This window comes from Cervus canadensis, chromosome 8 (genome assembly GCF_019320065.1).
Source record: "Cervus canadensis isolate Bull #8, Minnesota chromosome 8, ASM1932006v1, whole genome shotgun sequence".
In the NCBI taxonomy this organism is placed as follows: Eukaryota; Metazoa; Chordata; class Mammalia; order Artiodactyla; family Cervidae; genus Cervus; species Cervus canadensis.
The window spans coordinates 41,368,111-41,385,056 of NC_057393.1; the positions used below are offsets into that span (position 1 = coordinate 41,368,111).

Sequence of the window (16,946 nt, forward strand, 5' to 3'; positions counted from 1 at the left end):
TTGGCCACCTCATGTGAAGAGTTGACTCATTGGAAAAGACCCTGATGCTGGGAGGGTTTGGGGGCAGGAGGAGAAGGGGATGACAGAGGATGAGATGGCTGGATGGCATCACCGACTCGATAGGCATGAGTTTGAGTAAACTCTGGGAGTTGGTGATGGACAGGGAGACCTGGCGTGCTGTGATTCATGGGGTCGCAAAGAGTCGGACACGATTGAGTGACTGAACTGAACTTAAGATTGGCTCAGTGGATAACAAATCCACCTGCAATACAGGAGACACAGGAGATGCTGGTTTGATCCCTGGCTCAGGAAGATCCCTTGGAGGAGGAGATGTAACCCATACCAGTATTCTTGCCTGGATAATACTATGGACAGAGAAGCCTGACAGGCTACAGTCCACGGGGCTGCAAAGAGTTGGACACAACTAAGCATGCAAGCATGTCCTTGTCCAAGAGTAGATTAGCAGGGTTGACACCATTTTTTTAACCTAGTTGAATTAGTTACTCAGTGTGACTTTTTCATACCCTGCATTCATCCTTTAAAAAAATTATCTTTGTATCACAAAAATAATACATGATCATTGCACAAAAATTAAATGTGTAAGTAAAATGCAGAAAATAAAAATTCTCCAAATCCCAACTTAATAAAACCTTGTAGCATTTGGAAATAGATTTGTTTGTTTTTGTCTCCATCTTCATTTTTGTTTTTTTTAATAACTTTAAAACATGGAGTTCTTTCTTTTAAACCCCAAACTTAAAAAAAAAAATCTTGGAGGAAAATGTTTTCAAATATGGTACACATTCTTCTGCTGACTTACAGACTGTTAAACAAAAAGGACTCAAGCTGTTTCACTGATCACTGACTATTGTCATAGACTGAGTCATTTTTCATTTGAGCCCTCTTTCAGCTATCACTTTTGCTACCTGTGTGCCTGCTTCTAGAAACAATCTGTGATTGGAAGACAAAGAATGGTTGATTAGAACTTTATGTAAATTAAAAATCATCAGGCCCTGCATGAGCTGAAGAGACTCTCCTATGGTATAAAATGCATGGATTTCCTTTCATAAGTTTCTGTGACCTGGGAGCCTTTTATATTTCTTCCCCATTTTAGCCATGTCTTAGAGTTGAGAGTACATGAAATATGATCTCTAAATTTGAGAAATTTTAATATATTTCAAAATGTAATGTTGAGCATCCTTTGATATACCCTTTCATCATTTGGATGTCTTTGGGGAAAAAACATCTATGTATTTCCCCTGCTTATTTTTAAATTGAATTGTTTGTTTTTTGTTGTTGAGTTGTATGAGTTCTTTATATTTTGGATATTAACTTCTTATCTAACATATGGTTTGCAAATATTTTCTCCTGTTCTGTAAGCTGTCTTCTCATTTTGTTGATTGTCTCATCTGCTGTTTGGAAGCTTTTCCATTTGCTGTAGTCCCACGTATTGATTTTTGTTTTTGTTGCTTGTGCTTTTTTTTTTTGTCATATTCAAAAAAATTATTGCCAAGATCAATGATCTTCCCTATGTTTCTTCTAGGAGTTTTATAGTTTCAGGTTTATGTGTAAACCTTTAATCTATTTTGAGTTAATTTGTGTGAGTATTGTGAGATAGGATTTCAATTTCAATTTTCTATATGTGGAAGTAAAACTATTTGATTCATGGCATTTATTGGACTGAAGGAGATTTTAAAAGAAGATTTATAATTTGGGTAAGGAGTCAGTGTCATTAGCTGATATTAATCAGGTGGCTGTATTAATCAAGATGGAGAGGGTCTTTGCCATGGTAAAATCTTTATTTGCTTAACACATAGGCATTTACTTCTTTATGCAAAGCACACTCCCGTCTGAGGACTCTGAGGTAGATTTCTTCCAAGTGGTGCCTCGGAGATCTTGTAACCTGGGGGATATGCAGTTACTGGGGTCACCACAGCAGGGAGATCATGGAGAACTCACACTTGCTCTCAAATGCCTCCACATTAATACTTCAATCCAGAGACGACACCTGTCAATGCCATCTCCAGTCCATTGACCAATGAAATGACTGCCAGAGGGCTGGAAAGTGTGAACTTCCTGTGTGTCTGCAGAGAAATGGAGAATCAGATATGGATGAGTATGAAGTCTCAATGACAGTGACTTTGGGCAAGTAACTTATCTATATGACATGGGGGTTAGACTAGATGATTTTAGAATCCTTACCTCTTCTCACAATTCCTGAGTCTAAATATTTGACCTCCTATTAGCCTTGGTTTTTTAAAAAATATTTCTTTATATATTTATTTGACTGTGTCGGGTGTTAATTGCGGCACTTGGGAACTTTTGTTTGGCCCATGGATTCTCTAGCTGTGGTGCATGGGCTTAGTTGCTCTGTGGCATGTGGGATCCTAGCTCCCCAACCAGGGATCGAACCCATATCCCCTGAATTGCAAAACAGATTCTCAACCGCTGAACCACCAGGGAAGACCCAGATCTGTGCTTTTGACTACTTTGTAGGAATTATTTGATTGTTACCTAAGGAGGTTGGTCTTCCCTGGTCACTCAATCGGTAAAGAATCTGCCTGCAGTGCAGGAGACCTGAGTTTGATCCCTGGGTTGGTAAAATCCCCTGGAGAAGGAAATGGCAAACTACACCAGTATCCTTGCCTAGAAAATCCCATGGACAGAGGAGCCTGGTGGGATGCAGTCGGGCACGACTGAGTGACTAACATTTTCACTTTCACTAAGGAGGTCGGATATGTTAATACTATTAATAGTAAAAGACTTTAATTGCATGGTGTAGCTGATGGTCAAGCTGGAGGGCTCTGAAGACAGATGATCTGATTTTGAATCCAGTTTCATCTCCTACTGGCAGTAGGACTCTTGGCTATGAGCTTATAACCATCCCAAATCGATGACAAACCCACAATGTTAAGTTCTCCTGCAGACATTTTATCACTCCAGGTAGAACACATGAGTAAGAACTTTTTCTTCTTTCCCCTGGATCTTAAGTGGGTTATCCTTGGGGAAAAATCAGACAAATTGCAGCAAGAAAGAGCATGAGAATTGGTATGCATTTGCTCTATAGCATAGGGATGGACTGCTTTCCTTCCCCTTTGCTTTTTGGCTGATCCAAGGCAGGGGTGGGGGTGGGGGGTGAGAGGAGGAATGGAATCCTCTGTGAATGGTTCAAGTACATTTGCCCCAGGCAGGGGGAGACAGTAGTTCTCACCAGGCAAGCTTCCTCCTCAGGCTGGTTCTGCTCAATACAAGAAAGACAGTGTACTTAAAAAAAAAAAAAATTGATTATCTCTCTTTTTAAAAAATTATTTTTTTTAAAGTTATAAAGTTTTTTGAAAGTTATAAGCTTAGGTAGCCTCTGAGATAGCCAGACTCAAATGGTAGGGCCAATGAATTGAGAGGGTATCTGTCTGATACTCCCTCCACTGTGTGAGGTCAAGACCAAGCCTCAGTGTGAACCAGAAGCTGAGGAAGGGTTTTGATCCTGCGAGGCTGAGATTAGGGTAGGGAGGTCCCAGTGGAGGTAAGTGGATTCCCCAAGAATCAAGGAGGTCAGCCTATGAAGTCAGAACCAGGCAGGAGTCTCAAGCTTGCAGGAGTCAAAGGCAGGATTCGTTTTGGTTATGCTGGGTCTTCATGTTGGCTCATGGATTCTTTGTTGCTGTTTAGGTTTTCTCTAAAGGAGTGGAGGGCTGCTCTCTAGTTGCACAGCATGGGTTCTAGAGGGCACAGGCTCAGTAGTTGTGGCACTTTTAGTTTCTGACCAGGGATCGAACCTATGTTCTCTGCATTGGCAGGGGATTCTTAACCCCTGGGTTTTGACAATGTGCTTTAGTGTCAAGCTCCCGTTGGCCCTAGAGAACATTGAGTCCCATTGGACTTTGATAAGCAAGTTGCTTTCTGTTTCTCTTGGTCCGTTTAATTCCCCAAGTTTTATCAAAGGATTGTGTTGGGATTTTTCCTGGTGGTCCAGTGGTTAAGACTCTGCACTCCCAATGCAGGGGGCACAAGTTTAATCCCTAATTGGGAAACTAAGATCCCAGATGTGGTGAGGTGCAGCCAAACCCTCAAGAGCAACGAAAAGGACAGTGAGGTACTTTTCCCCACAAGTGCACAGTTCAGGTGGGAGATGCTATGCATCTGAGATTTATGTGGAAGGAAAAATTACATCAAAGATATTGTCCTTCATCCCTGAAATCATCATGATAAATGCAGCTGTAGCCCGCTTTCCTCCAATCAGCCTTCATAATCTTGTATGGCAAGCAGTTCAAATTTGTCACTGCCAAATGCAATAGATTCTTATGTGTGGTTTTGGAAAGGGACAAATCATCAGGAAAATTTCCAAATGCTCTGCCAAGTTATATAGCTCCACACTGTTTATCTAACGGTAGAGAAATAGGGAAGTTTGGCAATTCCAATTTTATCTAAATTTTAAAATCCTCTGGAAGTTTTGAAAATAGCAAAAAACTTCCTCCCCAAGGTTGAATATGTCAAACTCTAATAGGGAGATCTATAGAACCAAGCTTGAGGAACACACCAAGAAAACGACTGTGCTATAAGGTTTTAAAGGTACAGAACTTGCCACACTTGGGCATCCACATTCAATTTAATAACTCATTTGCATCATGTGGTAGAATTAACAAAGAACTTTAAAAAAAAATACCTGCTCTCCTCCTTCCTCCCTGCCTCCCGTTGCCAGTAGGACCCATCTCCCGCTGCCGCTGGGGCCCTGTGTCATTGCGTGCCGCGAGCACAATGCTCCCCAGAAAGGGAGGTGATGGAATTAAACCACCCCCAATCATTGGAAGATTTGGAACCTCCTTGAAAATTGGTATTGTTGGATTACCAAATGTTGGGAAATCTACCTTCTTCAATGTACTAACCAATAGTCAAGCTTCAGCAGAAAACTTCCCATTCTGCACTGTTGATCCAAGTGAGAGCAGAGTATCTGTGCCTGATGAAAGATTTGGCTTTCTTTGCCAGTACCCCAAACCAGCAAGCAAAATCCTGCTTTTCTAAATGTAGTGGATATTGCTGGCCTTGTAAAAAGAGCTCACAATGGGCAAGGCCTGGGAAATGCCTTTTTATCTCGTATTAGTGCCTGTGATGGAATCTTTCATTTAACACATGCTTTTGAAGATGATGATATCACACATGTTGAAGGAAGTGTAGATCCTGTTTGAGATATAGAAATAATACATGAAGAGCTTCAGCTTAAAGATGAGGAAATGATTGGGCCCATTATAGATAAATTAGAGAAAGTGGCTGTGAGAGGAGGAGATAAAAAACTAAAACCTGAATATGACATAATGTGCAAAGTCAAATCCTGGGTTATAGATCAAGAGAAACCTGTTCGATTCTATCATGATTGGAATGACAAAGAGATTGAAGTATTGAATAAACACTTATTTCTGACTTCAAAACCAATGGTCTACTTGGTTAATCTTTCCGAAAAAGACTACATTAGAAAGAAAAACAAATGGTTGATAAAAATTAAAGAGTGGGTACACAAGTATGACCCAGGTGCCTTGGTCATTCCTTTTACTGGGGCCTTGGAACTCAGGTTGCAAGAATTGAGTGCTGAGGAGAGACAGAAGTATCTGGAAGCGAACATGACACAAAGCGCTTTGCCAAAGATCATTAAGGCTGGGTTTGCAGCACTCCAACTAGAATACTTTTTCACTGTAGGCCCAGATGAAGTGCGTGCATGGACCATCAGGAAAGGGACAAAGGCTCCTCAAGCTGCAGGAAAGATTTACACAGATTTTGAAAAAGGACTCATTATGGCTGAAGTAATGAAATATGAAGATTTTAAAGAGGAAGGTTCTGAAAATGCAGTCAAGGCTGCTGGAAAGTACAGACAACAAGGCAGAAATTATATTGTTGAAGATAGAGATATTATCTTCTTCAAATTTAATACACCTCAGCAACCAAAGAAATAAATTTTAATTATTGCTCAGATAAAATGTACAACTTCCAAAAGGCATATACTTTTTTTTTTAATTAAAATTTCTGAAAACTGAAAGGGGAGGTAAAGTTGGGGTGATGGGAATCTTCTACAAACAATTATTTTTATTTGTTTTAAAATTAAAATACTATGTACCTCCAATGAGATGCAAGTTCACTAAATGTGAACAGCTTTGCTTTTCACGTGATTAAGACCCTACTCCAAACTGTAGAAGCTTTCCAGGAACCATATTACTGTCATGATACTTCATTGATCTCCATCATATATGCCAAGCCTGACACATTTGACAGTGAGGACAATGTGGCTTGCTCCTTTTTGAATCTACAGATAATGCATGTTTTACAGCACTTCAGATGTCTACACTCAATAACACATTTGACAAAACAAAACAAAACAAAAATACCTATATTAATCAGGTGATTTTTGTGTTAGTTTTTATTTTTCACACAAGGAAAATGAAACTTAGAAGGATAAAGATCACTGAGAAAAAAGCCTCAATCTTCAGATTCTGAATTACAATCTTTTCCATACCCCCAATGTTTCTGTTTATCTTTTGCCCTTGGTGTTGAAAGTAGGACTGGGGCAAATTTGTGAAGAGGAGCTCTGTAGACTTGGAATAGTTTGTCTACCCTTTGGTCTGAGAAAAGCAGGACTGTCAGTATTTCTGGGAACGTGTATGAATGCTAAGTTGCTTCTGACTAAGCTAAGTCATGTCTAACTCTTTTATGACCCCATGGACCGTAGCCTGCCAGGCTCCTGTGAGCATGGGATTTTCCAGGCAAGAATACCTAAGTGGGTTGCCATTTTCTTCTCTGGGGAATCTTCTCAACCCAGGGATCAAACCCACATCTCTTATGTCTCCTGCACTGGCAGCCAGGTTCTTTACCACTGGTGCCACCTGGGAAGCCTGGGAACATGCCTGGGAACATGGGTTTTGGAAATTCCTAGGGGAAGGAGAGCCACGGTGAGTCCTCTATCACATGCAGTCTTCCACCCAATATGGTCAGAGCTGGGACCTCCTTTATAGCAGGAACTTGGGCTCCCAACTGAAGGGAATAACATTCCTTAGTTGTATTTTCAGGTTTAACATATGACAGGTACCTAAGGAAATCAGTAAACATTCTCTCCAGTTTGGAACAGAAAGAACTCTGTTCTCTCTTCTATTCCTTGTAGTTTGAGGTAGAGATTTAGCTGCGACAAGTGAAAACATCAGTCAACTTATGATGGGACTGCTTTTGGGTTCAAAGGGATTTTTCAGCCCTTTGTAAAACCCATAACGTGATAAGGTATCAGTATGTCAGCCCTGTGTACTTAAAATTATTTTCTTTGCCAGCATAATGAAAAGTTCATTGTGCCAAACTGCTCATCAATTTTAACTTTAAAAGTGTTCCCAGAGGTGGCTTGGCATACAGTGTCCAATGCACATATTCTCCATAGAGGTCCAATACTCATTCTTGTGAGATTTAGCTTGGATGAGTCCTTTACTGGAGATAACAGAGTCCCCTCCTGTTAGCTAAAGAAGAAAGGGCTTTATGAAGGGAGAGAGGTCACTTGCAGAGTCTTTGTGAAGGTTAAAGACAGAGAATTGAAACTGAGCTTCTAGGAACATCTTGCCTCCCCATCCCACTGCTCCCGCCACCACCAACTTAAACTGCAGAACTGATCTGGTTAGGGATGGGCTGTCTTGGTCATAGTTATGGAATAAGGATGCAGCTCAGAGTCATGCTGCCATGCCATAAACTAGTAAAACGGATGTCCCATGCCCTCTCTCCCCAAGTAGTTCAGTTCTGAATCCAGATCTCACAGGAGTGCCTCTGAAAGGCAAAACCTAAACTACATCTGGCATTCAAGGCAAATGAGGATCTAGCCTCTGCACACAGGTGGGCCTAGAAAGGGTGTGGAGTGAAGTTTGCCACAGTATCTGCTGCAGGGCTTTAAACTGCCTCTCTGCTGTCCTCCGGTATATTAAAGAGCACAGCTGACTTCCCCTCCACTGGTCCTCCCATCTGTCCTCTCTGTCTATTACCCATCCATTGATCTGAATTTTGCACTTTTGGTATTGTTTCCTTTTGAAAAAAAAAAAAAACAACCTGATACTGAATGCATTTAAAAGATAAAGATTTCAAAAAATATATAATCGCAGCAGCATTATCTCACTAACATTCTAAATAATAATCCCTTAATATCACCAAATAGCTAGTCAGTTTTTTCCCAACTGTCTCATAATTTTGAAAAGCAGTTTGAATCAGTTTCTACGTAAACCACAATCTGGGTGTTATATGAAATAGTTCAGTTCAGTCGCTCAGTCATGTCCAACTCTTTGCAACCCCATGAATCTCAGCATGCCAGACCTCCCTGTCCATCACCAACTCCCGGAGTTTACCCAAACTCATGTCCATTGAGTTGGTGATACCATCCAACCATCTCATCCTCTGTCGTCCCCTTCTCCTCCTGCCCTCAGTCTTTCCCAGCACCAGTGTCTTTTCAAATGAGTCAGCTCTTCGCATCAGGTGGCCAAAGTATTGGAGTTTCAGCTTCAATATCAGTCCTTCCAATGAACACCCAGGACTGATCTCCTTTAGGATGGACTGATTGGATCTCCCTGCAGTCCAAGGGACTTTCAAGAGTCTTCTCCAACACCACAGTTCAAACGCATCAATTCTTCAGTGCTCAGCTTTCTTTATAGTCCAACTCTCATATCCATACATGACTACTGGAAAAACCAGAGCCTTGACTAGCTGGACCTTTGTTGGCAAAGTGATGTCTCTGCTTTTTAATATGCTGTCTAGGTAGGTAGCTCAGATGGTAAAGTGTCTGCCGACAATGTGGGAGAGCCGGGTTCGATCCCTGGTTGGAGAAGAACCCCTGGAGAAAGAAATGGCACCCCACTCCAGTATTCTTGCCTGGAAAATCCCATGGATGGAGAAACGTGGTAGGCTACAGCCCATGGGGTCACAAAGAATCGGACACAGGTGAGCGACTTCACTTTCACTTTCTAGGTTGGTCATAACTTTCCTTCTAAAAGTAAATTATTCTTCAATTATTCCAAGAATTAAAGAATGAAAAAGGATGTGACCATTAGCATGGAGCATATGAAATTAGCATGAAACCTTTTAAGGCCCCTACCCTGCAGGCATAAGTAAAATATTAAGAGAAATCATAGTGTTAATGACTATCGGTTAATGGTTTAGGAATTGGGCACTTGGGAAAGTCTCCCTCAGTGTCAGGATGTTAAGAGACTGAAGGCATGGTCAGCTTCATCATCTGCTAATGAGGAGTGAACACATGACTTATCTATCCCCAGAGGCTGCAATGTCAGGTCCAGGGTGGGAGTGCAATAGACAGCAAGAGTTTGATGAAAGGCAAGAGGTCCTGTCTGGGAATCTGGAGACTTGGATTCACATCCTAGAATAATTATTATTTAATCATGTTCACTTTTAACCATCCTTTCCTGTTCTGGAAGCCCTTTAACCTTTGTATGTTTCCTCATCTGTAGAATGGGTAGAACATAAGTGAGTGTCTTGGGGTGATGAATTGAAAAGGATAGCCATCCGTATCCTAGCAAACAGGATTTGTCTGGCCAGTCACAAGACAGAGTACTAACTACTATATGATCATGGCTGTGTGGCCATTCACACAGAAATAAAATACATGTACAAAATATTCACAGTGATTACATTTTCCCCTCACCCGGAGATAGTCTTATTGCTGACTATTGAAGCCCAGTGTCTTGCTGGACCCCACAAATCCCCTTGGCCCAACATTTTTCCTTCACTGACTCTGTCACAGTGCTTGGAATCTCCTTGATTCTCACATCTTTAGTGTTCTGGCATGGGAGTTCAACTGTTGTCTGGGAGAAATGCTGTATTATGCCATGATTATCTTCTAAAACTCTGGTTAAAGTGATCTCATCTGACTCCATTGTGGATCATCTTGCTAGACTCAGTGGGAACCATCATGGCGTGGCTCCACATTATAGAGAGAAAGATGGCTGGAGAGGCCCCGAAGAGACCACATTTTAGATCAAAGGGCCAGTGTAGAGGGCCTCCCGCATAAGAGAGAAGGATAGGAAAAGGAAGTCTAAGGCCAAGTCACTAGTGGATATGTTGTTTCTGTTGTACCTTGATTGTATTTTGGAGAGCTAACCTTCCCTCTTTGGGTATGGCCTTGTTAAATATCCCCTCAGTGGAATGTGGGGATGGGGAGATATATATACAGGTATATGGACAGGTATATGATCTGAGCTAAGTCAGGCAGATGCTATCTTTTAGGTACTGAATCCAGAGTGGAGCAATCCAAAGACCTAACATAGTTGGCATGCATCCATCTGATGGTGATGCCCTGAAGAGATGATTCAATAGCTCCTGCCACATAGATCCTTAGAGCTTCCCTCTAGCCTTCCCAAGCCTTCATTTTCAACTTCTTTTGATGCCTTCTGGTAAATTTTTTTTTTTTCTCTTTCCCCAGCTATCTTTAAGTTAGCTAGATTTGGTCTCAGAATTCTTGGTGTCAAGCAACAAACATAAATATGCATGAAAAGGGAAAACAAAATCTTATCTAATTCCACAGTTTAGCCTTTTCCCCTCTGTTGTAGCAAAGAGGTAGCTAAGACACATTTCTAAATGCCCTATCTGAAAGCACTTAAATCTAATGTTTCCATCAGAACTTTGGAGTTGGTCTCTCTTAAAACTCTGTGTAAAACTTAGCTGCCTATGTGGTCTTCAAATTGCTTCCTGAACAACATGGATTTACCAGGAAAGAAGGAGAACTTTGGTCTATTTCTTGTCTCTGTCTTTTGTGGGCCATTGATTAACTTCATGCTGTTATATAGGATACATTCTCTGAGATGAGGTAAGATAGTTTAGTTACAATAAAAGCTACATGACTTATTATAGAAAATGCCAAGAACCAGAAATATGAAAAAAAATTCACCCATGATCTTCTCACCAGATAATTGCTTCTTAATATTTTTTTGCTGTACTTTTTAACAGTCTTTATGATCACATATAAGTATTATATATTTTATATATATTTTATATTTTGCAAAACATTGTGAATATTGTATATTTTACAAAAATGAGATCATAATGTTTTGAAAATTTAATGACATGAAAAAAATTAAATATCTTGAAATTGTTGTAAATGTTGCCTAGTGGGGCCCATAGCCCACACTAAGGTCCAGCATACATTATCATTCCCTCTTAATAAACTGGTTGAGTGACCAGGGGTAAATAAATAAAGCAGGTACTTTCTGTGTGTGTGTGATCCAGGTTAGAGCTCTTGCACAGACCTTGATGGGCTGGAAGAGTTGTGTTGAAATCTGAAATGACCTTCACCCTGGTAGGCCTTCTGCAGCTCAGATCCTCAGTATCAGGCTGTGCCAGGGGAGAATTCGCTAATAAGCCATTTGTTATCAATACACTAATCTCTTCCAAGTACCAAACCCACAAAACTGTGCTAATGAGAACTCTTAACTTGCTTGCACATGACTGTGAAGATCTTTCTTCAGTAGGTTTCAGAAAGTGCTGAGAAGTCTCAACTGAGCAGCGTTCCAGGGGACGGAGGACAAGATTCTGGGCCACTATTTGCTTTACCAGGACACGCAAGTTCATCTGAGTGGTTGAGTCGGTAAGAATGCCTACATTTTCTTGGAGGGAGGGATCTTGAATCATCTTGTCTCAGGGATCTTAATTACACCTGATTTTCTTAGCTTTGGAAACCCATTTTGCTAAAACACTACTTTTTACTGTTGCAGTCCTGAAAAATAGGGGACATCAGGGTGATATGGCAAGTGACATGCTACTGTATCATTACTGCCTTACCATTAACCTTGAAGGATTGTGCTAGAGTAAGTGGGAAGTATGTGAAAGTGTACAGTTCTTTATTTTTAAAAATTTATATATTTATTTACTTTTGTGGTGAGTGGGCTTTCTCAAGTTGCAGTGAGCGGGGCTACTCTATAGTTGCATTGCACGGGCTTCTCATTGCAGTAGCTTCTCTTCTTGCAGAGCACGGGCTCTAGGGGCATTTGGGCTCAGGAGTTGCGGCTCATGGACTCCAGACCACATGTGGCACATGCGCTTAGGTGCTCCATAGCATGTGTGATCTTCCTGGACCAGGGATCAAACTCATGTCCCCTGGCATTGGCAGGCAGATTTTTTACCACAGGACCACCATGGAAGTATAACAGTCCTTTAAAATATAATCACTGGTTCAACTTTCCAAGGCACATTTACCTTTTGAAGAGAGTATGAGGCATCTGCTTTCATGTTTAAATTCAGATTTTAATCATTTTTAAAGGATAGTGTGTTGAAAAAAAAATGGTAATATTGGGTTGGCCAAAAAGTTCATTCAGGTTTTTCTATATGAACTTTTTGGCCAACCCAATATGTTGGTGGTAATTTTGGCAACTAAATAGAGTGGTGAAATACATGAGATATATCACTGTAATCCACGTAAGAAGTAAACTCTAATGCCAAGTGCCATTGTTGATTCGTGTAAAAGGTCAGTGGTGACAATTAGTTCAGTAGAGCAAAAGTAGCAAAAAAAATAAATCTGTATACACACATTCATATACATATTTCATATTATGTCTATTATACAGGCTTTTACCACATAGCCACATTTACACATGTGATCTGCATATACATGCTTTAAGGTTGAGGGGTCTAGCTGCCAGTCTGGACCACTTTTAATGGCCTTCTTTGTGCTATCTCAGCTAGCAGGAAGGCTCATAGCAACCAAAGCTTCAAGCAAGAACTAGGTTTACAAGGTCTGAAGTCTGCTACTGAAAACAACAGCAACTGACTAGCAAACTTCTTTGAGTTATCAAAATTTTAGATGCACATGTTAGATGTGCTTTCTGACTCAGAGCTGACAGTGAAAGTTGTTTTGCCCTAAATTTGAAGATGTCTCTACCGGTCGTGTAGTAAGACTGACCGCAGTGGTGATAAATGGTTGAGGAATGCCTACTAACAACTAACCGGGAAGTACAGGAAGATGTTTCAAGCTCTTCGTCCACTCCCAGTTCAGCACTACCTCTGAAGTGTTTGCTGTCAAACTGATTATTAACCTTTAGTCCATGGGTTGCAAAATAAAATGATGACAAAGACCATATAGATAAGGCTCACTGGGTACAGTGGCAGGTTGCAGAAGGGCTGCCCCATTGAAAGGGAACAGCGGCTACTAAGTTTTACAAGATTCTCGGCGCACAGGAATGCTGGCTCAGTGTTGCCATATATTATGGAATATTTTGAAAGGAAGCCTGAAATTTCCTATATTTGCAGGAAGCCTATAGTTGTAAATGTAGATTCTATTTTTACAGATAAATTGTCACCTCTATCTTTTATCTTGTTGACTAAGTCAAATTGAAATGAAAAATTGGGCCATAATAAACACAGCTGCTTGTTGCCAATTTACAGCTCTTGGGGGTAGCGCCATAGTACCCAAGGCTTGGGACTCCGGTCCCACCTTACTATGCAAGCTTCCTTAAGGTTAAGAAAATAGACTCTGAAGTTCCCACCTTGGATTTGTGATTCTTGAATACTAGTCTCATATAAACTCTCTTAGGCCAGTGAGGAGCACAGAGCCTTTGGTATTTTAGAACCTAATTGATAAATGCTAACATTCTGAACACTTACTACATTCCATGTAACAAAGTATTACTGTCATCTCATTTTTATAAAAACTATACAATAGGTACTAAAATTATAATCGTCACATTCCTATTTACAGATAGGGAAACTGAGGCTCAGTGTCAGGCACAATTTCCCGGGGTCATCTAGTAAGTGGCAGATGTGAGATTTGAACTCTGACACCAGATCTCACAACACAATTTGTAACCATATTATACTTTCTCCTGCTGCATTATGTGAATCTGTAGATTCTCTAGTCCCTCTGAGTTGTGATGAATTCCAGGCCTAAAATGTCTTCATGAATCAGTAAGGACATTTTCTGCTTTTGTTGCACACAATGGCATTATCTTTATCCTCATCCTTTGACTTGGGGTTTGCAAAATGTGTGGGATCCTTCCAATCACTGAAGAGAGAAATTTTACAAATGCCTGGCTTTAGATCAGAGATGCCAATCTCCTTTTCCATGTTGTTTTCTATTCAGGTAGAAATCAAAAGTTAGGACAGGAGTTTTAAAGGCCAGAGTTATGTGTTTCACCTTCTTGTGGACAAGTTATTTAACCATGGCCACAAAGTACGGCCCTAACCACAGCCAGCTTTCTCACAAGTACAAGCCATGTGGGTACATCAGTTATCCTTGTTGGCAGAAATGCTTCAGCCTAGACCAATATACAGAGAGCACCACTGCTGTGAATGAAAGCAGTATGATGTATCCTAGGAGTACATATAGGTTTTAGCTTTGTCGTCAATGCCAGATGATGGGTGGCAGCTTCCAGGATGAGCACTGTGCTGAAAAGTATTTGGAAAACCCATGTGAATTCATCAAAGAGTGCTGTAATTGATTGGTCATGGACCAATGGGGCCATGGGGCATGGGACGTTGACCTAGTGGCATTCCTGGTACAATCTGTTCTATGAAAGAGCTAAGATATCTTAGCCTTTGCAGCTTGAAACCTGTATATTTTGTTATTCTTTTACCTGTTTCTTTCACAGTTCTCCTTCTGACTCTGCTTTTCCTCAGAAAAAATGGCCAAACGCACCTTGTCTGGCTTTGAAATATTCCTGATTTTCCTCCTCGTGTTGATGACAGGGATCACGGTGGCTCTTCTCAGTCTGTTGTTTATCACCAGTGGGACCATTGAAAATCACACAGGTAAGTATCGTGAGTACTCTTGGATGCTATTCCTAGCTTGTAGGAAATTTCTTCATTATGGGGAATACCAAGGCAAGAAACAGTATCTGCTGATACTGCTGATAATAGGGCAGTTCACTGTGTACTTAAGCACCAAGGGATGGTCATCTAACCTTTTCATTAGTTGCTGTTTATGCATTGATAGCAATTTTTATCAAGTTTACCTTTGCCCCCAAATAGCCAGTGTGGTGTTCTGACATGCACTTATTTGTCTCACTTTTCCATTGATCTAAGTATAGCTTAGGATTCTTCAAGGCCCAGGGACTCCTGAACCTCTTCTTTTTCTCTTTGCCTTCGTTCTGGCAACATCTTCTCCTGGGGGGCCAAAGGAGAAGGAAAGACCTGCTGAATGTCAATTAGTCTCTGAAACTTTAGAGAAGGGATCTTGAACTCAAATCCTATGAAGGTCAATCAAGTTCCATAAATGAGGGGAGGTGGCCCACGGTGGGGGGCAGGTGGCAGGTATTTCCGGTGAAGAGGGTCCGCAGGCCCTCCTGAGTGCCAACTGTTTGTTGTCATGTTGTCACATGGACTCAACTCTCCTGAGTTTTCAATGAAAGCTAGAAATTGGGGGAGGCAGTTTAGATACCTTCCAGTTTTTTTTAATGTTGGAAACTAATTTAGATTTGAAAACTATCTAGGCTCCATTTACAGGCAATACCAGGTCCATAGGTCTTTGATGGTGCCTCTTCTTTGATAGGTTATATACCTAATAAACCTGCCGAGATTTTCCTGCCAAGACAGTGCTTCTCAGCAGGAAAGCCATGACAAACAGACAGTGTGTTGAAAAGCAGAGACATTACTCTGCCAACAAAGGCCCTATAGTCAAGGCTCTGGTCTTCCCAATGGTCATGTATGGTTGTGAAAGCTGGACTGTAAAGAAGGCAGAGTGCCCAAGAATTGATGACTTTGAACTGTGGTGCTGGAGAAGACTCCTGAGGGTTCCTTGGGCAGCAAGGAGATCAAACCAGTCAATCTTAAGGGAAATTAACCCTAAATACTCATTGAAAGAACTGATGCAGAAGCTCCAGTATTTTGGTGGTTTGATGCACACAGACAACTTGTTGGAAAAGTTCCTGATGCTGGGAAGAGGGCATCAGAGGATGAGATGGCTGGATGGCATCACTGATGCAATGGACATGAACTTGGGCAAACTTTAGGAGATGGTGAGGGACAGGGAGGCCTCTTATGCTGTAGTCCATGGGTTGCAAAGAGTCAGACATGACTTGGTGACTGAACAACAATAACTAATAAACAGTACAAAAGACAGGTGGGGATTGAATGCTTTGACCAAAGTAAAGGGTGGGCTTTATTACCAAGAAGTTCGTCTCTATCATCTTCCTAGATTCCAGAGATTGAAATTGACATATAAACACCACTGTGTATAAAGTAGATAGCTAATGAGAACCTACTGTATAGCACAGGAAACTCTACTCAGCGCTCTGTGGTGACCTAAATAGGCAGGAAATCCAAAAAAGAGGGGGTATATGTATACATACAGCTGATTCACTTTGCTGTATAGTAGAAACTAACACAATGTTATAAAGCAAATGCATTCCAAAAAATGGGGGGCAGGGGGCGGAGAGAGGGCTGTCCTCAGCCAGTGGAGAAAGAGGCAGTGTTATTGAGCTCACTTTTCTCTTTTGTGGCCTCTTCTCTTTTCCAGCGTGTTCTCTACCTGTCTTCATATTTTGGATTCCCTGAAAACCCAGAGAAACAGAGATCCTCTTTTCTGGCAGTGGACAGAATGAGTTTTATTGCTAGAAATGAAAGAATCCATAGGACTTAACCTAGTTTTCTGTTGTAAAATCAGAGTATCTAGAGTCGGAGGCTCAGAGAGGTTATAGTGAAAATAGTGAAAATACTGGCCACTATTTTCATTTTGTGTACAGGTGTGTTTAGTTGCTCAGTCGTGTCCGACTCTTTGCGACCCCATGGACTCTAGCCCACCAGGCTTCTATGTCCATGGGATTCTCTAAGCAAGAATACTGGAGTGAGTTGTCATTTCCTTCTCCAAGGGATCTCCCAACCCAGGGATCAAACCCAAATCTGCACTGCAGGCAGATAAAATGAGAAATTTACATAGAATGCTTACCATAGTGGTTGGTGCGAAGCAATCCTTCCGTAAACAATAACTTCTATGATGAAAATAGTAAGCA

The 16,946-nt window shown here is 41.1% G+C and overlaps 1 protein-coding gene and 1 pseudogene across 4 annotated transcripts in view; both read left to right on the top strand.

Annotated features, from left to right (window-relative positions):
• Nucleotides 1-16,946, top strand: part of LOC122446694 (putative neutral ceramidase C) — an 88,706-nt gene that overhangs the window by 12,518 nt on the left and 59,242 nt on the right. The window contains exons 1-3 of one of the 4 annotated variants that reach the window (XM_043477180.1): nt 10,295-10,403; nt 11,475-11,593; nt 14,617-14,748. In XM_043477180.1, the coding sequence (XP_043333115.1) occupies nt 14,622-14,748 (127 nt within the window). In that variant the 5' untranslated portion in view covers nt 10,295-10,403; nt 11,475-11,593; nt 14,617-14,621. Of the gene's footprint in view, nt 1-10,294; nt 10,404-11,326; nt 11,594-14,588; nt 14,749-16,946 lie in introns of those variants that run through there. The other 3 variants (XM_043477179.1, XM_043477182.1, XM_043477181.1) reach the window with 3 other exon arrangements.
• LOC122446695 lies at nt 4,753-5,939 on the top strand (annotated as a pseudogene).